The sequence below is a fragment of the Nothoprocta perdicaria genome, unplaced genomic scaffold (genome assembly GCF_003342845.1).
Source record: "Nothoprocta perdicaria isolate Ctin4 unplaced genomic scaffold, notPer1 scaffold_28, whole genome shotgun sequence".
Classification (NCBI taxonomy): domain Eukaryota; kingdom Metazoa; phylum Chordata; class Aves; order Tinamiformes; family Tinamidae; genus Nothoprocta; species Nothoprocta perdicaria.
Genome location: NW_020455510.1, coordinates 86,669 through 111,938, shown reverse-complemented (window position 1 = coordinate 111,938; position 25,270 = coordinate 86,669). Strand labels below are relative to the sequence as shown.

Genomic DNA, 25,270 nt, shown 5'->3' with positions numbered 1-25,270 from the left:
CGCCGCGCCGCGCCGGCCGGAGGGGTCCCCGCCTTGCGCCCGGCCCGCGCTAACCTCTTCCCTTCTCTTTCAGCGCCGTCCCCGTGGGGCGCCCGGGCGCTGCTCGACCGCGACGACCCACGGACACGGGGGGCGCAGGTAGGGCGGCGCGCGGCGGGACGGGTGGCCCTGGCGCACGTGGTGGCGGCGCCCGCCTTTTCCCGCGCGGACCGGGGTGTCGCCGGCGCTATTCCCGGTTCCATCCTTAAAAACGCCTTTCCGAGGCGCCTCGCTTCGAGCCCCTCATTCCCATGACAGTTTTGTCGTTTCTGACGCTCTAGGGCTGGTCCTGGCAGCATCACTTGGGTTTTGCAGCGGTGCTGTGGAGAGAGGCCTGGCTGGGGGCTCCTGGCATACCGGGGGAGAAATGGCCCCRCTTAGATACCAAAATATTGTACAAAAAGGCCTGACTGCGAGGGAAGCGCAGGTCCACCRTGACAGGAATTGCTGGGCTTTCTCTCGAAGCAAGGGAGGTGGCTGCGGCAGCTTGTTTGCAGCCTGGCACCSACTCCTCCTTCAGTTGATCTTGGTGGCCTCCATGTTCCTCTTGGTTCTCTCCATGGAGAAGTCTGCCGCTGTCCCGGCTTTCTCTCCATTGCTTCCTGAAGATTGCTCCAGGCAGCAAGAGTCATGTGTATACCTGCAGACTGCTACCAAAATCAGCCACGGAGAAGACTAAATGCTTGCCGATTGGATTATTTTTCTTAATAATTAGTTCCAAGATGCTGTGGAAAGTTGTTATTTTCTGTGTGAGGTTACTGAGATAAATCTTCCAACACATTCTTTTGCAAGAAGTATACTTGGAAGACAAAGAGAAAAAAAAATCAGTATTAGTTAGATTAGTTAGGACGGAGAAGTGCGATGGGAGTATTAAGAGAAGTGGTTCCAGCTATTTAAGCACTCTGAGGCATTTTTACATGTTCCTACTCTTGATTTGCTTAAGAGGAAGAGGTAATTTTTAAAGTAGTGCTTAGAGACAGTGGTTAAACTCTCCGCAGAGAGTGTGTCCACATGTTAATAATGTATCTACTAAAAATTGGTTCCTAGTCCAACAGCTAGATAAGCCGAGCATGGGATATGGCTGCTGGTTTACAAATACTTTGCAAGATCRTGTGCAGCGCTTGGAGTTGTGAGTGACAAAACTCCAGGATGTTAAAACTGAATGCAATGAACTTAACCACTTGGACAAACCTATGCAGGTGTGGCTGGTGTTGTATATMGTGTTATTTAGGAAAACTTAGCTCAGATACCTCCTGGAATCTACATGYAACATGTAACTAACCCTGTATGTTATCAAATAACACTGGGGTCAYAGAACTTTTCTTAGAGCTAGTTTGCAAACTAAAGTGCTGCCGATTGGCATGGCTATTGTAAGGATATAGCTGCTCTTTAAAAAATACAGTTCACCCTAGAGGTACCTAAAAGTACAAAGTTATTAAGATTTCCTCAAAGCACACTTCCTACAAGACCTGACACGGAAATCCTTTTTGTATTACAAGAGTAGAATAATTATAAGAAGGTAATTGGTTATCTTTGATACTGTTTCCTTTCAAAGAAATGYTATGAGAAGTTAATGACTTTTAAGATTTATGATCAGTTTTTGTCCCATTTCTTTCCTTCGTTAAAATGCTGCTTTTGAGATGGGCTTATCTTTGTTCACGAGTTTCCTTGAATCTGGGCATTCAAAACTAAATCTGAGAGCAGTTCCTAAAAACATATCTGTGTTTAGCTCGGTGTATAAATGACTGTGAATATAGTTGCATTTCACTGCAAACGGGGTAGCTGAGGTAGAAAAGTGTTAAGTGCTGTGCCCGAATTTTGTGCTTACAAGAAGACAGGGTGAACACCTACACCTTTAGGTATAGGCCATCATGCTTGGGACTACTGATAGATGGAAGATGAAGTGGAAGCTGATTCAGCAGCAGGATTATAAGGATTTCCAAAACTGCAYGATGTTTATTCTGAGAATTATGTTATATATGTACCAGCGTATAGAAGTTGTAATTGTTGGAAGGAAAAGAGTGTCACAAGGAACACAGAGGAGTGTTTGTGCATGCAGTTTTTGTAATTTTCGTATTTTGTGTTAAGTGTTTTGGCTTAACTAGCTTAAAATCTACCTGTTGTCTTAGGCATGACGTGCTTTGATGTTCTTTATAGAAGTCTTTAATATAGACTGACTATATACTTTTATAGTACTGCTTATTGACAACTTATTGATAAGTCTGTAAAGAGCAGTAAGCTTGCTAAGTACTAAGAAATTTGAAAATCTCTTTTTTAGTCTGTGAGTGAAGTGTCTTAGTTACAACCATTTAAATGGATTCTTGTTGTTTTGAAAGGAGTTCAGAATGGCAGCTTATAATGCTTCATCTACTACAATATCTCCAACTCGGAGCAGAAGACTGCGCAGTATGAAGTGTGGACCATCCAGTAAGTTATTGTTTCTATCTGAAATAACTTTTTTGTTTGTTTATTTTTGCATTTGTATTTTGCACCATTTAGTTAGTAAAGAAAAATATGAATAAAAAGCTATCATAGATCTTCAAATAAGGGGGCCTAGCATGACTGGTTTTGAAGGGGTACAAGGTATGGCAGTTACTCATGTGGTCTGTACTCATCTTACGTTCAAACCAGAACCAGGTTTAATCATTTGAAAGGACATCTTTAATAGTAGCTTGTTTCTGACAAAGGAGTTTCACCAGGCCAGTMTGCCTGTTTTTTGAGATATTTTAAAATGTGAATAGCTGTCTAGAAGCAAGTAAATCATCTATTTTGTAGCTGCTACGTCTTGGGAGATGTTGTTACTTTCTATTTTCCTGAGGAAATGTATGGATGCATTGTTGGTAATCTATAGGTTAACTGGATAAGGCACCCTTAGCCGTGAACTTGCAGTGCTAGTCAAGTAGTGTAAAGAGCTTGCATCTTGACTTTGTAGTTCAATCTTACCTTAAGAAACAGGCTTAAATTTCTTTCCTCAATGTTAAAAGTCACCTACATTAGCTCTTCTGTCAAACCCTTTTCATTCTTGTCTCATATAAAGGAGATAAAGACTTTCAGAATAATTTTATTTAAAAGTGTTGTAAAACATTGAGTTTTCCTTCAATAAGTGTGATGTGTTGAGCTGGACTTTTGGCCTACATAATAGTTAATACGCCGATTTTTTATTCCCTCTCCCTACCCTGGCTTTATAGAGCAAAATGTAAGGCTGGTAGGTGAACAGGACTCCTAGCAAATGTGATTAGAGATGTGATATCTCTAAAAGCTTTTGATTTCCATGTTAACAAGCACGCTGAAACACTGTTTCCACGTGCTTTTGGGGAGTGTATCCCTGCATGCCAAGGTAGAAGGAGTAGAAGAAGGATCTCATCTCAATAAATAAAAACTTCCTAATATGAATTTTAATTAATGTGAATATTAATATGAACCTCTCCACTCTATGAGGTAAACTTACTCTAGAAAGTTTACCTCATAGCTATATATGAGTTTATCTCATAGCTAGTACCCATTGCTATAGCAATGGGTGCTAGTACAATTCCTTCTGCTCCTGACAGTTGAACTAGATTATTGACCAGAAGTAGCTCTTTTCTTAAATCTATTTATCTCCTTTACCAAATAAAGCAGCTGTCAAAGATGTACAGAACATGCTAAGAAATTTGTTCCTCTAATCTTTGAATGTTTTAAATGCAGAATTGTTCAATTCCCTATACTTGTTTTTGCCAAGTGAGTATTACTTTAACTGGGTTGATGGATTTCATGTTCTTTTTTCAGGATCATCAGCTGACAAAAAGACTTTTTAGATACCTTATGTTATTTTAAGTAAACTCTTGCAAAGGATTTATGTGYAAGTCTATCACTTTTTAACCAAGCCTGTGTGTGTTTGTATTTTGCTCTTAAAAATGGGCAGGAGAAATCTGGAAAGAGGGAGTGTGAATCAGGTGTCAGGTATTTCATGTGTACTTGTCACAGTATAAGCTTTTAAAGGAGGATGTGGAATTAACTTTTGTTGTCCTCCCTAAATACAGTGGGATAAACGTGTTGTTTTTTCTCTTATAATCCCATACTTCCCAAGTATGACATAAGTTTTTTTTTTTTTCCCCGCTCCTAATGCACTTACTTTGGCAATACAGTGCCGTTATAGAGGTGCTTTAAAAATTGCTAATGAGTGTCCATACTTAAATAAAATCATGATCGTTACATCCTTTAAACAGTGGATTTTTTAAATTCATGTAAACTCTGGGAAATTGAGCTTCTCATTGTCTGTGAGTGAAAGACATCTTTTTAAAGGAAAATGAAAAGCCCGACCTGTTTGGCTTTGTGCAGGAGTTTCTACTACCTTCTTGTCACGGTGTTGAGTGTGACTGAAAGCCCCGCTCTTTCCCACATTTCATAAGGAAGCTGTGCCATGGCAACACACATTGGGAACACTGGGAACAATAGCGTCATTTTGACYTGTCCGAAGGGAGGTGCAGCCTGCTGCAGTTCTATACTTCAACATTTGCACTAATATGGGGTTGTCTGAAATACTAAGTGATTGATTTTTAATTTTATATCAACCAATAAGGTGTGTTTTGCTTCTTTCACAAATCTAGTGATGTTATATATATGAAAATTATTAATTTTTTTTTGATCACATCCTATAACCTTGCCTATGTAGCTATAACTGAACTTGTTTTATGTGGACTTTTCCTATGAAAAGTGCATGATTTATTACATGGTAGAGATCTTTACCTTTGCATGGTGTTACTCAAATATATGCAGTTTAGAAAGAAATCTAGGATCTGATATATCTCAGTGAAACGAAAAAGCTTGGTTTAGTAGGAGTAAATATGATTAAAATAGAATGAAAGAAATTCTTGTTCATTTYTTGTATCCAATAAAGATTTTTTTAAGAATGAGAACCAGAGCAGTTGACAACAGATGACACTTTGTTTATGTAGCTGTTAAAGCTTTTAACTTCCCAACACACCAGTCTGTTTTTCACGTTGAGTTTGAAGCAAACAAGACCAAAAAGCATAATAGGAATTTGAGATCAGCAAAGCAAATCACTAATGCAAATATAACACAATTGTTGGAAGATCCCAAGAGCCTAAGATAAGGTCCTAAGCTATTCCAAGGCTTCTTGCAGCAAAGTGCTGTGGCTGGCAGGAATCTTTAATGATTCCGGTCACTGCTGCTATAGAAGGAAACTTGTCTCTCTATAATAAGTGCATTTAAGGATTGGTTTGAAGAGATGCATCAGATCAGAAAATCTGCAGCTAACTGGAAGCATCTGAGCAGTGAAGGATTAAAATTACATCCTACTCATTCACGGGAGAATCCCAAAGAGGAAAATCTTGCATCCTGTTGTAATGAGATATTTGTCCTYGCTTCAAGGCTGTATTGCATCCTGCTGAAACCTGTATGTCAAAAAAGTTGTCGTTATGGGCATTTCAGAAACTTAGTTGAAGGGCAAAAGACAGTGAAAGAAAATGTACACAGAGGCATCAAGTTTGTACTAATGCTCCTGTAGTCAAAGGGGACCTTGGAAGCATTCCAAAGAATGTGCACGGTGCACGTTAWGTGAAGTTACAAAACAAAAATCCAATAATGCTGACAACAAAAGTTAAAATATTCAATAAAATATTCTCTTTTAAATTTGCAAGTATAACATGTTAAGAAATTGGAATAGATTTAGTTAATAGTTTTTTTTAATGTCAAACTCTTGATTTTTTTTTTTTTTAAACCATTTCCTCAATCCAGAATAAAACTTGCAGCATAGACTTGATCTTGATGAAAGATCATATAATTCATTTTTTCTAGTACTTTGGAAACTTTGAGGCAGAAATGGTTTCTACGGTTTCCTAAACTTGGAAAATGCYGTTTGGAAATTCCCCCGGTGAGCTTCACGTGAGGCTGTTTGAGCATCTCCTYGCAGCAAAGGAACAAGAGCCGCAGGGGCAGGGATCTCCAGGACCACCTTCAGTGAAGTCCGAGCAGGCTGGGCTACAGCCCTGTTTTTTTAAAGGGCTGTAATGAGTAATGAGCCCAAGACCCTGCTCAGGGGTCTTCAAAAGAGGAGCTCAAAACAASTTGTTTCCTGACAATGGTTCTACTACCGCGGTGACCTGCAGGTTTTAATGACACCACTGGTGAGAATATAGATTGCACAAGCAGAACCTTGGTACTCAGGCCTACCACTGTTTGCTGGAAATGTCTCACCAATTTTCAATTTTAGATTTCAACCCAATGTGTTCAGCTGCCATAATGTCAAAGGAAAAAGAGGAACTAAGGACTATTTAATAGAGGGTCTCTTTCGGGTAAATCAGAGATGCAATATTTTTAAATAGTGTTTCTTAATTTTAATGTTCATTTTAGCCTTGCTGTTTCTTCCCTTCCTGGAGGTGATGCAATGCCTCTCAGGCTTCAGGAAGRGACCTAAATTTGTGATAGAAAGATAAGTCAATTTATTTAGGAATTTTTGTCCCTTTAGTGACAAAGATCTGAATGAACCCTTTCTAATGCGTTCCTGATAGCAGAGGAAGTATTTCAATGTTAATCGTCTAGAAATTGATTGACTAAATACCGATTAAAGAAGGCTCCTCTATTTACAGTAGCAAGATCATGGGAGGTGAASCAGGATTATCACCGTCTCCCTCTCACTAGCTGGCTAAGGATAACTAGGTCTTTGCGCGCAGAACTCTCCTTGTAAGGGACAATACAAGAATGTCAAAGGGGCAACAGCTGGTGCAAAATCTAAAATTATCGTATTTCCTTGGAACTGTGTGTTGACAGAAGAAGACTTCATACAAAGGAAAAAACTTCTCGTARGAGATTCTGAATCTGGTGCGATTCCTTTCCTGTCCAAAAGGGAGCCGGGGGATGCTGCSGGTTGCAGCAAGTGTCTCCCCGATGGTCTGAAGCCACTTAGGAGGGAGAAGCAGAACCATCCAGCCTGCAGCAGCACAAGGGCACTGCCTTGCCCTGCAGCTCGCAGGAACATGACTTGCAGGCTGATTGCAGCTCATTGTGACCAGACAGGCCGTGGGGCACAGTCCCAGGGAGGCAAAGAAGGGACCCGAGCTCGGGTTACCCGGGGCTCACCGCGCTCGAGATGAAAGGGATCCGTGTCTGCCTCTGCTGAGGAGAAGAATGTGGCTCTTGCCTCGGTGACAGGTTTGCTCGCGGCGCGAATGTAAATCACCCAGCCCATCCACAAGGGCTAGAGGGGCCTCTCTACGTGGTGCCTGCCATTAATTGCTGAAATGGAGCTCAGCCCAGCCAGGTGGGAGAAGAATTTGAGCTGGATGGTTGGCTTAGCCGCGCAAAGCAGCGTTCTCTTTCACTCTGCCTGCTTTGTTCTTTTCATCATRGCCTTTTGGTTTATTTCTGGGGAGGCGAGGGAAAGGCTGGGAAAAAAAATATTTTCTAATGTTTTTGCAAATGAAAAAGGCCATAAAAATATCATCAAGGAAATACGGATATATGGTGCAGGAACTGAGTAATTCTGCAAGATTGTAATTGGAGACCGGATATAGTATCGGCTAGTCTAATTTAGATTAATATACACTCTTTGTAATAATAGCAGTACATTTCTTGAGAAATCTTCTTCATTCTAGCATTCAAGCTAGCACGTGATGGAGCACAGAGACATTCCTCTAAGTAGCTAAGATTTCACAAAGCAGAAGAAACTCAAAGGTGGCCTTTTATCTCATAAAACATTTATCTCATAAAACATAAAACATAACAAGAGTTAACGGTGAGATCTGAAACATTTTTGAAATGGTTTCATTAAAGGCAATACATTAACAGTCTGTAACTTCCAACAGATTGAAAGCTTGTGTGCATATCAGGAACACAGTCGACCTGATGGCTGCATCTAAATGCAGTCTGTGTGTGAGAAGCCCGTGTGCAAACCCTGAGTGTGAAATTTATTTTCAGAGGCACTTGAAAATGTTCAAACTAAAGTAGGGGCTTAATATGAAGCTGGTGCTTGTTCATCACAGCTTGCTGAAAATGCTGTTATCAGAATYTATGTTACTTTTGGCTGGGACGTGCCCGCAGGATACCCTCAGTGTGCTGCCCACTTTCAGATTATTTTGGTGGATTTAAAGCTGCTGAGATGAACGTGTAACTTGCTGTGTCCTGTAGCGCTGTTTCTGCTGAAGTTCTTTGCTGGCAAAGCAGAATCATTACTTGCTATAAAACGTGCTGTTAGAGGAGACTGGTATTGAAGAGCACCAGTAAAATGCACTTCTAGTATAGAGCTTATGCCAGCTACGTCCTGACTTCAGGACACACCAGTGGCTGATTAGATATTTTGTAAGTAAGGCTTCTACTGAGATAGAAGGAATATGTCTTATTCTGTGAAGTCTTTTTATTTATTTATTTTTGCTCTATCAGGATAGCACTTAGGTAATTTGTCTGTAAAGGCTGTTTTTAAAGAATGTTCGGTTTCTAAAAATAAGGAAAATTAAAAAACTAAAATTTCAGTTTCTCAGAACAGCATTTTCTTTGAAGCAGCTTGTATGTTTAAAGCTAGCTTTTCTGTAATAGTGGTTTGTTCATTCTCAGATAACAAACACTGTCTTTCAGTTTGTTTTCTTCAATCACTGCAAATACTATGACTTTTTTGACATAATATACAGTGATTGAAATGCAAATTCTTTTCTAGGAAAACTCAAATTTTAAAAGGGCAAATGTTAGCAAAATAAATGAGGTATTATAATGGTCAAAAGAAGTATTTTAGTAAGTGTAAATTTGATAACTAAAAGTTTCAGCTTGTGCAGACTTTTCCTCTTAACTGCAAAAACTTGCATTGTCAGATTTTGATGGGGATTTGGGGGGCAATCTGTCATTTCACGCCAAATACCCTGTTTTGTGGAAAGTGGTCTTGCTGTACTCGAGTATCAAATTTTTCSTCTTTTAAATGTTTCTATCTCAGAAAGCTAGAAACCAGAGCACTTCTCTGCCTGTTTATGGAAAGCACTTGCAATTAGTGTGCTCACCAGTTACAAGTTGACAGGTCTGTGGCTGGGACCCTCAAGGCTCTGCTTCCTGTATAAATGTGTTCTCATCGTGGCCGTGACCCCCCTGYTATGCACAGCAATCAATCACATAAAGGGCAATGGTGCTGGGTTGTTTTGCCTTGCAATAGTAGCTCACATCCTTTATTTGTTCCTTTAAGAAGCTTAAAGCATGACAGACTAAYTAAAAGGGCCGTTTTTATTTTCTGTTTTTTAAATGTGCAGTAAATGTGCACTGCATTTCATGAAGTGAAGCATTTCACAGCTTCCCTGCTTGCTGTGATGGAGCCCTGAGGGGTTCTTCTTGGTTCACACAYGTTTAAATGCTCAGCCAACACCTCTTGTCATTCATGGAGTCCAATTCAAAGATAGAATTGTGTCTTAMGAATGGAAATTAACCACTGCTTATTTTGTAAATGCCTTGTTTTTCCACTCAGGTTCGTTTACATGTTTTAATGGAGGTGAGTGCGTCCACAGAGAGCACTGCAACTGCAGTCGATTTAATGCAACGGGACCAACGTGCCAGACAGGTGTGTAGATAGCAGCAACACAGGGGGCTGCTGGGGCTGTGTTCAGGGTCCCACAGCTGCAAGAACAGCTTCCCTCTGTCTGCATCCCCCGTTCTCTCCTCCTGCCTTCCCCTCTTTTCTTGTTCCCCCCATGGTGCTACGTAACTCCCTAYGCCACCGCATCTCGACTATATTGAATCCAAAAGATGGTGCCACTTGAGTAACTCTCTGTTTGTTAGTGTACAACACAGGTGCTGAAAGAGATCATATATGCAGAACATGGGGCCAGTACCACTTTGAAACATTTGATGGACTCTATTACTATTTTTCTGGGAAATCCACATATGCCCTTGTGAGACATACTGAATTGGAGGAACAGAGTTTTTCCATACAGGTAGGGGAATTCATTTTTACATTCACTTTTACTCTTGGTGGACATGCTGGTCACTAAATTGAAGATGTCAAAAATAATTTTACATTATAGTAAAGGGTCCTACAAAGTAATCTGGCAGTAGTGTATGTTACTAGTTACTCTAGCCCAAAATGTAAATGATTGCAAGTAAACTGAGGTGTTTGCTTTCAAATCCTACTGCTGCTGTGGAAAGACTGTTCTGTAAAGAGAACTAGGTGTACTCCATTTAGAGGAGAAGAATGGGACCATACTATTTATTCCTAGTCCTACTAGGACTATAATATTTGTATATATTAAGYGTGTAGATTTAAATGGTGCTCTTAATATTCCAAATACTTAATTTTGACACTAGTAATTTTATTTGGCAGATTAATAATGATCCAGAATGCCATTCGTCTCCTTATTCATGTGAACGGTCCATTAGCTTATACTTTTCTGGAGGTGAAGAAATAAAGATGAGCARCAAAGTCACCTATAAAGGATCTGGGTAATTTCCCTCCCGTTTATGATGCCGGTTCCGCGCTGACATTAATATCACAGCATTGTTTTGATCGGCATTTCCTGGGAAGGTCACRTTTGACATTGGTTTTGTGTCTGCCTCTGGCGTTGCCCATTTCAGGGTCCGGTTGCCCTTTGTCGCTGGGAACCTGCGCATCCAGAGGCTGGCTGGGTACTTCCTGCTCAGGCACCGGGACGCCTTCACGCTGGCTTGGGATGGRGCCTCTGCAGCATATATCAAAATGGCCCCGGAATTCCTGGGCAAGACACAGGGACTGTGCGGGAACAATAATGCTGTCGTGCAGGATGACCTTGAGACCAGTTATGGTGAGTATCTCAAACACTYCCAGGCATCTAACAGTGTTCTTCTTTCAGGCCGCCGAAAGGTATCTTAGGTTAGATGGTGAATGCTTCTGGAAATCTTTCCTTTAGGCTATTTGTCTCTGTGTTCCTCATCTTTAAAATAAGGACTATGTTTCTGTGGAGCAATCCTGCAAAGTGCAGAGTACGGTATAGTGTGGTTCTGCTTTGCTGGTTAAGCTGCCTCACCCAGTCCTGCAAAGCGTCAGCCCCGCGCTAGAATCTGCCCGTACCCCATTGAATAATTTACTTGCTAAATCAAAATGCTTAAATTAATACCCAGATCAATAGCTCATTGTGCTGCCTGCTTTCAGAGGCTTTCCCCCAGCCTCTCGCCTTTCGCAGAATATTTCCGTCACATAAAGCTGTGATTGTAGTACAGCAGATGCACTGCATATTAGCCATATCCAAGCAGCTCAGGGAGCAGTGGTAATAAAGATAAAGCAAGATAGGCTGAAACATTTGCTGGTAATCCAAGCAGTAATCAGTGTCGCTGGATTTTAATGATAGATGATACCTTTATGAGCTAGTTGAAAGCCAGCACATGCATTCCTGCTTGTATGAACATGTTGCACTTTATTTGCTTGCTATGGGCAGCCACTCTGCATGGTTGCACTGGCCCCAGGAGTGCCTTCCTTTCTGTGCTCTGTTAGTGGGCTGCCTTCAGGGAATTCCACAGAAAGGAATGGCTTGGAATTACGTATGTGCAGCTCATCAGTTCTCCTCTCCTTTTTTCCATTCAGGGATTTCAGAAGGCCCTGTCCTGCTCTCAAAAGTCCATCCTTGCCAAATCACCTGCGTTACCTTCTTTCCACCTTCTAAAACCCATCTTCAATATTCCCTTTTAAAAGAACTTTTTTTTCTTCTAAGGACCAGATATAGTCTTCAAACTAACACGTGATTGATTAAATCTGTTGTGGGTAGCATTTGGCTGTCTCCACTTAATGTGTTAAGATTATTGAGGTATTTCTCCAGAAAATCCTATGGAAATTCTGTTGATCTTCCAAGTCACTGTGTGATTATATGTGTGTCTTKTTTAGGAAAACTGACAGATGATGTAACAGAATTTGTAGAGAGTTGGCAGGAAGATCCTCCACAAGGAACACCCCGTTTGGATAATTCTTTTGTCAGTGAGCCGCCTTGCCTGACACAAAGCCATGAATCTCTGCAGGTCAGGATACCATGAAAGGAATATTCCAATAGTCTATGATTCTTATTAGAGCTAGAGTTTGTCTTAGTGCTTTTAGGGAGCCTGGAGATATTCTCATTTCTCCTCTGGAGGGGAGGATTAAGAGAGCACTTGCTACAGAGATTCCATTGTCTTTTTTCATTTGGCTTCTAGAGATATTTATATTTCGTTGGTTTTTTGGTCCATTAAATTGTATTGAAAGTAGTCAAATGCAATGGTTTTGAGTCTGGGACTAAATGAGCAAAGAAGTTGTAAAGTAGTGGCTAATTCTAGCACTGGTTCTCATTCCTTTGCCTGGAAAGTAGGAAGCAGGTCTTTGAAATCCTGTTTTTAAAATGTATGTTTTTTTTTCAATACCAGTGCTTGGAATTTAGCTATTACCACTTTTTTATCCATCCGAATCACAATAGTTTCTCCTTCAAGATTAAAACCTCCAATGAAGTATTATGAAGCTAAAGCTTATGCCAGGCATGTTTTATTTCTTATGCCTTTTACTGCCTGATTTAAATAAAATGCATACTGTACTAAAGCACTGGTTCATAATTTTAGGTTCCTCAGACTGCAGAAAAGCTTTTTTGTTTTGTTTTGTTTTGTTTTTGTTTTCCCCAACTCACACCATTGAATCCTTTATCCAACAATGCAACAGTGCAGTGCTGGATAAAGGATTCAATATTCTGATTAATGTGGGATTGACAGCAACATATTACTGTTAATATCATCTAGTTAATAAGAGGAAAGGGGTTCCTGGAGCTTTTGCACAGTATGCTCTTCTGCTTAAGTTTTGTGTTTCGAAGATATTAAAAAACAGTCCCTGTCATTTTAGAGGATGTATGCTCTCTGTGATATCCTGCTGCACCCCCCGTTTGAACAGTGTCATGAGTATGTGAGTCCTCTTCCTTTCATGGCAAGCTGCACCAGTGATCTTTGCATGTAAGTGGATGAAATAATGTATTTCTTCTGTGTATCAGTTGCATCTAAGTGCTTTAAGTACAGTAAAATGTCTTTATTTTTGTCTTAGTGTTTCTGCTTTTGCTGTCAGAAATCTCTCGAGTTGTTCTCATTTCCTTTGGTGTAAGGATGACCCAAATCAGACCTAGCTACTTGCATAAGTCATTCATTTGTCCTCTCTTGAATATGATATTTCTTTTGATGCTGAGTGTGCATCATTGATATTAATAATCTTAATGAAAAGTAATAATGAATAGACAAATTCTGCATCTGCAAGACATCTCAAYCCAACAAAAAGAGGAATTTAATTGTAGGCACACAAGCTATCTGACTTGGTGCTGTCCTTTCATGGCCTGGAATGCTGTTTGTCCAGGTGGTTCTCACTGTTTAGAATACAAGGCAGGTGGGGATGACTTTCTCTTTCACTGACAGAAGTCACACATTTGCTTCTTGTGATTTTTTCTGAAGGATGCTAATCCTATTGTGAAAATGGAAACCTTTAGTCAAATCTCTCTTTATACAACCCTATCTGCTATGTCTCCTAGATTTATTTAGGAAATTATTGTCAGGTTTCAAATATACTAGATCTTTTCAGAACACAGCAGAAGATTTTAGCCCTTTAGATTTCTAACTTGTCAAACAACACAATATTTTAGTGTATTATTTGTTAATTATGTTGAATTTAAACAGCTCATGCATATGTGTAGCAGAAATGATACTGAAACTTTCATGAGGTTATGATTGAGTATTTGAATGTAGGGAGAAAATAACGTGTCAGTTTTTATTTATATAAGGTCAGCAGTTGATAACGCAACTTGGTGTCGAGCGTTAACGGAATATGCCCGGGCCTGTGCCCAAGCAGGAAAACCTCTTCATGGATGGCGAGCACACTTCCAGCAATGTGGTATGTCCATCTTTCAGTAACTGCATTTCAAATACTTCATATCTTTCCTTCTTTGCTCTTCCTCCTACTGTGAACTAAGACATATCTTGGTGGAAGCCTAATTCTGACCCCACTTTAACGCTATATAAACATTACTATTTTTTTGTACAACTTCTCTCTCAAATATTGACAATGACTTCATAGATTTCTGATGTATAAAATGTTATGAGTGCTAAAAATAGATTTGAATTACAGCTGAATTAATTCTTCATCTTAGTCACTGAAAGGAATTTTCAAAGAGACCATGAGAGATCATCTAGTCTGCGTACCTTTCCATAACACAGGTTCAAAAACAGCTTTGTTAACCACAACAGAAGCATTTCCCACATGTTTCTAAAAAAATTGTGGTTACTAAGTATTCTAAAGTAATTTATTTATAAATCTCTTATTAGGAGACCATCCTAAACTGATCTCAATATGTAAATAGCTTTATTGTAAGAACCTTTCTCCAAGTCTCCCATGATGCAAGTGAAGATTGTTATTTCTTGACACACTTGTAGTTTTATTCACCTATGGAGAAAGAAAGAATGAGAAAATTATATATATCAATTTATGTGTTTGTGTTACGAAAGCTGTCRATTCATGGTTCTAGACAACAAATCSTCCATTGACTTACTGAAAAGTAAGTACCTGAAACATGTGCAAGTTATTGATGCCATGAAGGGCAGTATCATAACACATTTTTGTTTCTCAATCTGTTTCTGCTTTGCAGTGATTACGTGTGCTGAGCCCTTGACCTACAGTGAGTGCATTGAGTGCTGCCCTGTTTCGTGCCATCAGCAGGCGCAGTGTGTTGGCAGTGAGCTCCCCTGCATTGATGGATGTTACTGCCCAGATGGTAGGCTTTTCAGATTGTTACACATACCTATGTAGTCTGCCTAAATTAAGGTATCCACGGGGTCTCTTCATAACCCTTTGTCAGCAGACTKCATGAATGGCCTTTTTCTCTTGCTACTAAAAGAGCCCTTTCCTCCATTGAGAGCAGAGGAGCAGCTTTTGTCACAGATTCACATTCTGTCTATAGAGCACCACAATATAAACCAAAGATATGGTTTGCAGAGCTGATAATGGGGATGTTTGGAAGTCCATGTGCACGCTCAAAACCTAGACAGGAGTAAAACTCATTAATYCTTTTTGTTCTGTGGCCAGTAACAGTTTGTAGTGGTGTTTCTTATACCCTCGTGGTTTTGGTAGCTATGTGGCTTAAAGTAAAACTGTACACTTTTTACTAAAAGTTACTTTACTGTCCAGTTTTCCTCTTGTTAATGTGTTTTCTTGGATACATAATGGTGTCTGAAAGAGAACAGAGCTAGTTACTGTGGCTGTTCAAACTATGCCTCTTACCCATACCCTGATAGTTTGTAAATGGAATCAGCTTTGTCCTGCACTTCATTTCTACTGGGCTGTTAATATCCTTTAGGTCCTGGCTATAGTAATGGAATAATTTAAGAAAAGCAAAAGTAAGAAAAAATCCCTACTATAGTACAATAAGGACCAAAGGGTGCCTTATGGTATCAAGGCAAAGATTTGTGTAGCTGCTGGAAGAGATGCCATAGGTACTTAAGTAGAGCAGTGTGGTTTTTTCAAAATATAAAATATTTATGATTTACACCATCATTATTGTATTGGAGGCAATTTAGGGAGCGATGCACGTAATACTTTCAGAACAAATATGCATATTGAATAAATTATGATTCCTGATTGGGCTGCAATTTTATTCTTCTACTTGGCTGTTAGTGTTGTTTTTAATTATTAATCAGGGTACTCCATTTGTGAAGACATTCCACTTTTCTTTTTCTTGTTTTATTTCTTCGAGGCCTWGTTTATGAAAACGAATTGTGCATTAAGCCCACGGACTGCCCTTGTGACTTCCATGGAAGATTTTTTGAAATGGGCTCTGTGGTTCATGAGGAATGTAACAACTGGTGAGTAAATTTCCTTTTTATGCTGTTTTCGTTCTTTTTGTGGTCAGCAGAAAGAGAAGTCCCTTAAAGCCTATATTTCAATTAAATGTTGAATATTTTTAGTAGGAGTCTTGTCCTTCCATGGAGAAACTGCTGCTCTTTGGAGGTGTTGCACCTAGCAAAAAGAAAAGGAAATTKGATCTATCAGTTTTCATGGGGAAGAGGAGCAAAACCCACATACGCAGCAGAGAAAACTGAAATGTTTAATAATCTTATCATTTTGTAATCTGCATCAAGCTAGAACTGGTCTAGAATTCAAAACCTTAAAAATAAAATTAGTTTGACATTGCCTTATATCTGTTTATTTCTATAGCCTTACATGGGCATGGAGTTAAATGTTATGACATGAAGTTACTGTCACCTCGTTTCACTTTTATTTCAGCACTTGCATTGGAGGAAAGTGGATTTGCACAAATCTTACATGTCCAGGTATGTGAAAAGATATGTGTTGGATACTTTTTTTGTATACACACGTACTGGACTAAATATTAAAATATTCTGTATAACAACTATGTGGCTTTTCCAGCGGAGTGTAGTAATGCCTCTCACAGCGGGTCACTACTGTGTAATGTTTCTGACAGGTGACACTACCTGACTGCGCCTGTTGTCAAACTAAAATAAAAATCTTCTCCTGACAGACTTAGCTATGTATTATCGAGGAGTTTCTAAATGCATGCTTAGGAAAGGCATGTCAAGAAGACGAGGTGTTTTCTGTGTACTTAGGTTTGTTTTCTGTTGTGTCTGTCAGCTGAGTGCTCCGTTTCGGGCGACATTCATTTCACGACCTTCGATGGGCGCAAGTACACGTTCCAGGCTGCCTGCCAGTATGTTCTAGCAAAGAGCCTTACGTCTGGAGAATTCACTGTATCCTTGCAAAATGCTCCATGTGGACAGGTAAACCTGAAAACCTTCCTATTATGTTTATATCCTGAAGAGAAGCTGTGTTAAGCAGGTCAAGCCCAGCCCTCCTTCCCCCAAATCCCCAAGCTACTTGCAACTGAATAATCAGCAGCTACAATTTTCCTTACTCTCAGAATAGCCCAACAGTAGCTGTGATAGAGGAAGCCCGTGCATAGATCTCATGCTTTTTCACAGTAAAAAGATTGTGCTCTAGTATTTTAATTCAGTGTTTGACTATGTTGTTAAATATCATATGATGGTTCTTGAAAGAAATTCTAGATGATGACTGTTTAATTTTTTAATTTTTWAAAGTTTTCTAAATATGTCTTTATGGACTTGCAGCCAGTACATAATAAGCCTGCTGCTTTTTACTGCTTGAAGGAAGAAAGACCTGTTGGTGCCTTGAATACAGGTTTCTCTTTTGGCTTTGTTCTTGCAGTTTGAAATTCACTTTTATTTACATTGACATGAGAAACTCTGGGTAGCTTTTGGATCTATCTCAGATCTGGGTATGTGTATGCCTCTGTTTAGCGTTGTACATTCTTAGTCTACACAACTCATTTTGGGCAAGCATAGGTGTGCATATACTTAAATACAGCTGATACTCAAGATACTCCTAGTTTATATTTTTAAAAGTCTTATAGCATTCATGGAAGTTCCCAAATAGTTTGTCTGCTTTATCTTGAAGACCCATTTCTTCTTCCCTGTGTATTATGAACGTGTTACAGAACAACATATGTTGCAGAATACTGTACATGTAAGATATGGAACACCAGATAAGATTTTTGCTAATTTATTTGCTACTTATACAATTCTGATGAAAAGAGCATTTCTGCTGAAAAGAACAAATGAATGAAAAGAACATTTTCTTCTTATCATGTTATTGTTTTCTTCTTAATTTTGAGAAAGTTTTGGTGTGTTAGAACAGGTCTGCAGCCTACAYAGGTGCGATGAGACATATAGCTGAACTAGTTTCTGGGGTCAGGCTTTTCTCACTGACTTTGTTGTGTCACTGGCTTATATATGAATAGAAAGGCAGAACTTATTCACTGTTCTGTTCAGCTAGTGCTCCAGTAGTATTAGCATCATATATGCTATTAATGATGCCAGCTGTTGAGGTTGAGGACTAAACTRCTGGCCCTGTGCTCTAAAAGCAAGGTGTTAAACTTGTTATCTTGGCCAAGTTTGGGTTCTGGCTCTGCTTTTTGGTCTCATATAATGATTTAACTTGGAAGCAAGTATGTGGACAGTTGAACTGTTTATAGACTTAAATAGGCTTTCTTATTATTTGCTTTCTACATTTCTTCCTATGCAATGTGTTAGGTGCAAATTTCCATTCTTACTGTGGTAAGTGCAAGTGTTGTTGCAATGATGTACGTTGGGTAAAATCAAACTTAGAGTGTTACTGTTGGTTTCTGTGCAGGTAGYACGTTAAGGCAGGAGTGCCTGGGCATAGGAGAGGTTGGCAGCATTGTAAAAGGTGGTAGCTGTAGTGTGAGTACAGTGGATTTTTAGACTATGCTTCTTTGAGATAGAAAATGTAGAGTGAGGGCTGTAAAATGAGATCTTGATAATGACGTACATACTTTTAAAAGTTTAAGGTTTAGCCTTTGACTGCATGATCCTTTGGGTTGGTAGGAACCTGATTGTCTTAATTGCATTTTCTGTTCACAGGACAGTTGAGATCTCTTCAAGGCACTGTCTAACTGATAGTTACTTTAGTTCCTACTTAAAATGCACATTCAGTTTAACTTATTTGAATCTTAATGATTTTTACCTGACTTAATTTTGTGCTAACCTTGGGATCCTGAGAGGTAACTTAAGGCAGTATCATAGTCTAAAAGGAACACAAATGCAGCAGCTGTGTGTGTTGAGGGGAAAACAAAAACAGGAACAGAGCCACTACAAATTCTCTTATAGCAGCATAACTTCCTTCCCACTTTTCCAGAGCCCATGAAGCTTTGCAAAGCCTAATATGTATGGATGCTGTGTCTGTTATTATATAGCTGAAGCCCAGCAAGACAGGATCTCTTGAGAAAACACAGTTCATTTACCAAATAGAAGTTGAGTCATGATTGAGGCATGACTTTTGGAAGCCCAGCCTTTTAGCCTGATATGTTAAAAATGCCACCAAGAGACAGCAGAAGTTATCTGCTGTGGTAATGTGCAAGAGAGGTAWTGCACATCTCATTCACTGGTGTGTTACAGAACACTCATCCCCTGCCAAACAGAAATTTGGATTTTTCCTTTATTGAAGCTTTAGGACATGGTTCTGTTGGGGGCAATGGCAGTTGAGTTTGGTGGCATTCTGCATTGMTCCAGAGACCAAGAAGAACTTTGCATTCACTCTTGAATCGTCATCTTCTTCCTGGACTTCTGGACTTACGTGTCTCTGTCCAACCGGGTTTTACAGCCCAACTGGGCTTCACGCAGCCCTTAACTGAGCGACCAACTGAGAATGCATTWAGGTATAAACTTCTGTAGGTCTTTGAGCAAAGCATTCTTGGGATAACAGGCAGGTGGACGAACAGAGGCTTAACATAAGGGTTAAGCTCTGTTAATTTAATTATTGGTGTAGAAGTGGTGAGAGGATCAGGAGAGCACTTTGTGTGTGCTGTAACCCAAAGGTGCAGGCTTCAAAGCAGACATTCAGGCATCTAACAAGTAGCTGGTACCATTTGGCAGAGGAACCACTTCACAGGTTTCCAGGCAACATCCAGTACATTCTTTCCATTTATAAAAATTAATGAATTGAAATGGAAGCTAAAGATCTGTAATGCACAATCTCATATTTCTCAGTGGTTTGAGAATTGTTTGCTTTTTAAAAATTCTGGTTTTTTTTTTCTTCTAACTGATCAGTCCCATCTCATTCAAGCAGATGAAAAAAAAAAAGAAAAAGTAGAAAGAAAATACCTGAAGAGATTTTAGCTCTCTGAATCACAAAGAAGCCAGTCATTTAGTACCCTAGAGCTGGTGACATAAGCAGTCATCAGGCAACAAGTGATTCAAAATGATGTGAAATTTTGTTTAAGCACTTTCTGGAAGGAGAATCAGTCAAGTGATCAGCACAGCTTAACCTTATCTGAGTTTCAGGTGACAGGCTCTCTGGCTTTGTAGTTTGTGTGATGAGGAGATCTTCTGAATATAGGAATTGTTGTTAAATGTCTAGTGAGAGAAATGGTCGTTCCTGTGAAAACACATGGTGAAAGTTGGCAGGGYTGGTGCTGTGAAAGAAACAGTTCATTGGACCAGACAATAATAGGCAGGCAGAATTTATGTTTCTGTGCGAAAGAATAATGAAGCTTTTGTCATTACTGGGTAATTAAGGTCTATACTATGGATGCTACTCCTCTCAGCTCTAGTCTGCTGTGTGGAGAGCAACATTTAATTTCCAGCTTCTTGAAAGGTAGGCAAAACTGATAATATATCAACTGCTACTGAATTATATGCCCAGATATCCAGTTTTCTAGGGAAGAGGCACRACAACAAGATAAGATTACAAGGACACGGCTTTAAAATGCAGACATCTGTCTTCACCATCAGTCCAGGAGAGCTGGCTAAGCTGACCAGATATCTGTATTATTTTTTATTTTGCTCTTATTTCTAAATTTAGTTTTATTTCATTTCTTGATGGAAGATGGCTGKTGCAGTACTACTTAGAGACAAGGAAATTCTGAGTGCAGCCTGTATTCCCATCCATCTGTGTCCGTGGATTGATGGATGGCTCTGCTCTAGCACAGCATCTGGGTCTGAGCTGCACGGCAGTGCTCAGAGATCCTTGGAGCCCTGGTGCTTTGTTCGTAATGTGGGACAAGATTTGCCTCATAAGAGGTAAKTCCCCATGGAAGTCAGGGGGAGCTGGATGATTAGGACTTTAAATCCTTTTTTGGAAAATCCTAATCTCACTTTACACCGTGAATAATACTATTTGCAGGATGTTTTTGCCGTTCATGTCCAAACCTGGGATATTTTAACTGGCTCTTATTCCCTGCCTCTCGTCACTGATGCATCATGTTTTCCATCACCAGTTACTTCTTCATGGCAGTCAATGGGGCAGAAAAGGGCAGCCTGAGGCACCCCTTCCGGACCTCAGCCCAGGGCCTGATCCAGTCGTTTTCCCATGGAAAGACCTAGGTCACTCTGACCCAGTGATTCCAAACATCCCTCAGTATGTTTTGATGTGTAAGGCACTAAGACATGAACAAATGCAAGAAATCGATATTAACCAGACACCGTTTGGAAATTGCACCCTCCTAAAACGTTTTCAGTAACAAGGTCTTGTAATGAGGAATAAATCAAATATATTCTACCAAAACTCTGCTAGGCTTTTCTGATTAATAAGCACCCTTTAACAAGCATTCCTTCCCCAGTGGCATTGAGAGGCAAAGCACATTTATCCGCAGAGGTAGAAGTCCTTGCCTGGAAACAGTGGAGGCCGCTGACTGGTGTTGATCATACGCCTGGCTACCTGCCATGTTCCTTCGTGCAGGTGTATTTGTTATGGTGATACCCTGGAAACATTCAATATTCAACGGGCCTCATGCTCGTGCTGCCTTCCACCTGCCTGATGCGGTGTCTAGTTCAAGATCTCCTCTGTAATATAAAACATGCGGGAGTGTTAAGTGTCTCCAGGCTTCACTTGGACACCAGGCTGTTTCGGGACTTGCTTTAGGACTTTTAAAGAAAGACTGGAAGGCTTCTCTATGTAGTTACTGTCTTTGTTTCTTTGTGCTGAAGTTGCTTAAAATGTGGGCATGTAAGTTTTTCATGTCTTGCCTGAGTCCACCCTTCAAAATAGTTGCTGATGCAGGATACTGGCTACAGGAATACACAACTGCTTCCTTGTCAGTACTTTTAGAAGGTATATGCATTCTGAAGTTAAAAACGATGGCTGAAGGTTTAAGTAACGCTTTCCATCTTTATATCAGCCTAGACCCCAAAGTGATCCTTGGAAACCTAAAAACGAGGTGCCAAAATCAAAGAGTGCTTTAAAAGATAGTCTAGCCCGATACAGAGCATGCTTGCTGCGCTTGATTTCAGTTTTCGTGAAATCAGTTAACGAAGATTAAATTAGGATCTTGAAGCTGTTGGGAAATTTCCCTGTGCAGGCAGTGCAGTTTATTTCTGCTGTGAAACTATAGCAACATGATTTCAGTGCTTTGTATTGAGATGCAAAGGTCTGCTAATTAATCACAGTGTATTTAAAAAATAAAAAAAAAAACCCAGTCTCTTGGCTGCTTTTGGCACTGGTGACCAGTGAGTGCCAYTGAGTGGTCGGATGCAGGAAAGGTAGAGCAGGGGTTTTTCTGGAGTGAGCTTTAGTCCTGTGGACTGAAAGCCAGGATTCCTTCCATGGTTTCCCTGCATTATCTGGTTGAACTGTAGAGCTGAATTGGTGATAAGAGCATGCAAGTCAAGCCACCTGGATGCTCTGATTGTTTTATCATTATTTTATGCTACTTTTATGACGCTTTTATCATCAATTTCTCTCATCTGTCATTCATTCAGGGAGCCACTGCAACTCCACTTGGAAGTCACAAAGTTGAATGCTCTTTCATATAATGATTGACAAGAAGCTTCTACCTTTTGTAATTGTTGGTGTTACAAAGAATTCTGTATTTTAAAAGCACCAGATATACCAACACAGCTTAGGTTGAAGAGAGTTAAAAGTACATTTTTTTTTCCTCTGTGCTCTGCTGTGTGGAGAATTCAGCCTTATTTGCAAATATCAGCTCAGCCACAGTGAGTTTTGGAGCACTGGGCCTCATGAATTGCACATGCTTTTGAATGACATGTGCATAACACGTTACAAATCTCTTTAAACATATATGTGAAATTATTCAAAATCCGTATGTTGTTAACTAAACTCTAAAGCCAGATATTTTACAAGTGCCCGTTGTGAAGAGCTTAGATACAACTGAAAATATTTAATTTTCCCCTTCACTACAATTTTACTTGCAATCTTAATTTACCATTCATCCTCCTTGGATATTTCTTAAAGCATATTTCTTGTTTTGCATATTTCTTACTTGCAGAACCAAGATGGATCATGTATCCAATCAGTCAGTCTTATTCTTAAGCAGGATCCCAAGAGGCAAGTGACTCTGACTCATTCAGGAGATGTTTTAATATATGATCAGTACAAAATTAGCCTGCCTTATACAGATGGTAAGGAATAATATATATGCATCTAATATCTGTTGAGCACTAAAACAGTATTTCAATGGCATTTACATGTTGTGATATTGTCAGTATTGCCAACATACTAAGTTTAATGATATATTGTTAGTATTAACCTTGTAAATTTTTAAAGAAATCTCAAGTATGTTTCACAAATCAATTGTACTTTTACCTTGTCCTCCAATGTTAGTAATTGTGCACTAGCTGTGTCAGGCTGGTGTCTCTTAGGTTAATGTTCTCTCCCTAACAAGCCTAAATACCATCTTTCACACTTCCTAGTTTGGTTAGTTCTTTCCTGAGGTAAAATTATTTCTTCTGGTGTTTCTTGACCGAATAATTTCCTTTCTCCTCCTCTCTCTCTATATTATTATTATTATTTTTTTTATAAGCAGCTCAAGTATATGCCAGTGGAAGAGGCATTCTTGCTCCTTACAAACAAACTATATTTTCAGACAAGTTTTGCGTTTTTGTGTGTACGTGGTTTTATTTTGTTTGTTTGTCTCCATGCATTTTAAGTCTCTTTGTCAGAAGATGTTACCAAATATCTACATATGAGTATGTGACTGTGCTCTGCAGCGATCGATGTCAGCTTCAGTGAGGGCTTGATTTGTAAAAATGCATTTATTTGATCTCTGTGAGGACCTCACTCTCTGGGAATTTCCTAAAAAGAGCTTTAATACAGAAAGCACATGGTTTCTTTTAGGATTTTGTTGTCTACAATAAATGATCTATTTGTACCTTTAAACTGATTTGCTCTTTATTAACTTTTATGAATCAGTGATCGCTGATTTAAAAATTTTGGTGATTATCGTATGTTTCTTGTTTTCTTTTTTGAGGTCTGAATTGCAGCCGGACCTCTAATGAYGAATTGCTTATATTGAAAGAATAGGGTCAGAATAGGGTGAAGAAAGAACTTATTTAAAACCCATATAAAACAAAATAGTGAAATGACTAGAAATAAAATAAAAATTGTAAGTAATGTTCCTTTGCCTTTCAACCTTCTCTGTTCTTGCTTGTCAGATATGTTTGAAATACGGAAAGTCTCCTCTGTGTTTCTTCAAGTAAAGACCCGCGTTGGATTACGGATACTGTACGACAGAGAAGGACTGAGGCTCTATCTTCAAGTTGATGCCCGGTGGAAGGATGACACTGTGGGCCTTTGTGGAACCTTCAATGGGAATACGGAGGATGATTTTTTGTATGAATAGCTCCAAGATTTCTATATTTGCATACACATACATCTACAGTTAGAACAYAGATGAAATATGTGCTGAAGCTGAGTAGATGGCTACCAAGAGAGTGTTTCATCTTAATGTTGTGAGATAGCRCTGTCTGTAGTAGGTTTTAGTTTGCTAAGAGAAAATCTGAAACTTCAATTACATGATTTTAAAATAGATTTTGTTTAGATTATCTAATATAACAATACAGTGGAATAGATAGGACTCCAAAGCACTAGTCTTTTTGAACAGATTTGCCTGAAAGAAGGTGTAACGTGTGCAAGGGATCTCCTATCTCCCTGTGTACTTTTTATCTTTCTGCAGCTCCTATTTTCTGCTACAAGTTCTAATCATCATTTGCTAACAGAGCCTCCTCTGTTCCGTGTCCAGCAATGGGAATTGGCTGCTGCCCGAGCTCTGCTTTGCTGGGATGCAGTGAAGGGCAGTTAGAGCTGCTGGAGCTCACGGTTTTTTGCCCAGTTTCTTTGTACCGTATGCTAAATAACAAACTGGCTTGCAGAAGATGAAGCAGCCCAGTGGAATTTGGAGGAGAACATGAATTTGGAGTGTGAAAGAATATTTCTGTGAGCAGGAACAAAAAAGGAGTTGGAGAGCGTCTGCCTTTTCAAGTCAATTGGAATTTTTTGAAATTAAAACATAAAATCAATTGTTCCTGATTTAAAAAAAAAAGAAAGATCCTTAAGTTTTGGAACGATTTTGTAATGAAAAAGGGTGTTAGTAGAACAATATTATTATAACTGGGTTAGAAAATGCATGGACTAGATCTCAAGTAGCAGAAAATAAYTATGCACAAAAGCTACTTACAGTTTTTCTTTTTGAAGCAAGCAAGTTTTTGTAGTGGGTTTTTTTTTTTTTTTTTGATGACAACCTTTGGGCTTGTTTTCAAATAACTGAGAAGTTGCCTGGATAGTTGATAGTTGTGAGAATAGCCCTCAGAAACTACAGTAACTTATGAACTGTGCAGAGATACGATACAAACGGTATCTCACGATCATCTATACATGTACACAAAACTACCTGTTTTGCACTAGGTTTTGGAGAGTTTCCATATGCAATCATGATTTATTTTTAACCTGCCTCCCCTCTGCTTG

General features: G+C 39.4%; 1 protein-coding gene across 1 annotated transcript in view; it reads left to right on the top strand.

The window, feature by feature from the left end:
• The first annotated feature begins 2,384 nt into the window (after nucleotides 1-2,384).
• The window catches only part of OTOG (otogelin), an 81,200-nt gene continuing 58,314 nt past the window's right edge, over nucleotides 2,385-25,270 (top strand). Inside the window, 14 exon segments of the mRNA XM_026041158.1 lie at nucleotides 2,385-2,466; nucleotides 9,476-9,568; nucleotides 9,787-9,941; nucleotides 10,328-10,446; nucleotides 10,579-10,784; nucleotides 11,858-11,988; nucleotides 12,830-12,936; nucleotides 13,749-13,858; nucleotides 14,610-14,735; nucleotides 15,714-15,822; nucleotides 16,244-16,290; nucleotides 16,610-16,755; nucleotides 22,797-22,929; nucleotides 23,962-24,139. Of these exon segments, the coding sequence (XP_025896943.1) occupies nucleotides 2,385-2,466; nucleotides 9,476-9,568; nucleotides 9,787-9,941; nucleotides 10,328-10,446; nucleotides 10,579-10,784; nucleotides 11,858-11,988; nucleotides 12,830-12,936; nucleotides 13,749-13,858; nucleotides 14,610-14,735; nucleotides 15,714-15,822; nucleotides 16,244-16,290; nucleotides 16,610-16,755; nucleotides 22,797-22,929; nucleotides 23,962-24,139 (1,742 nt within the window).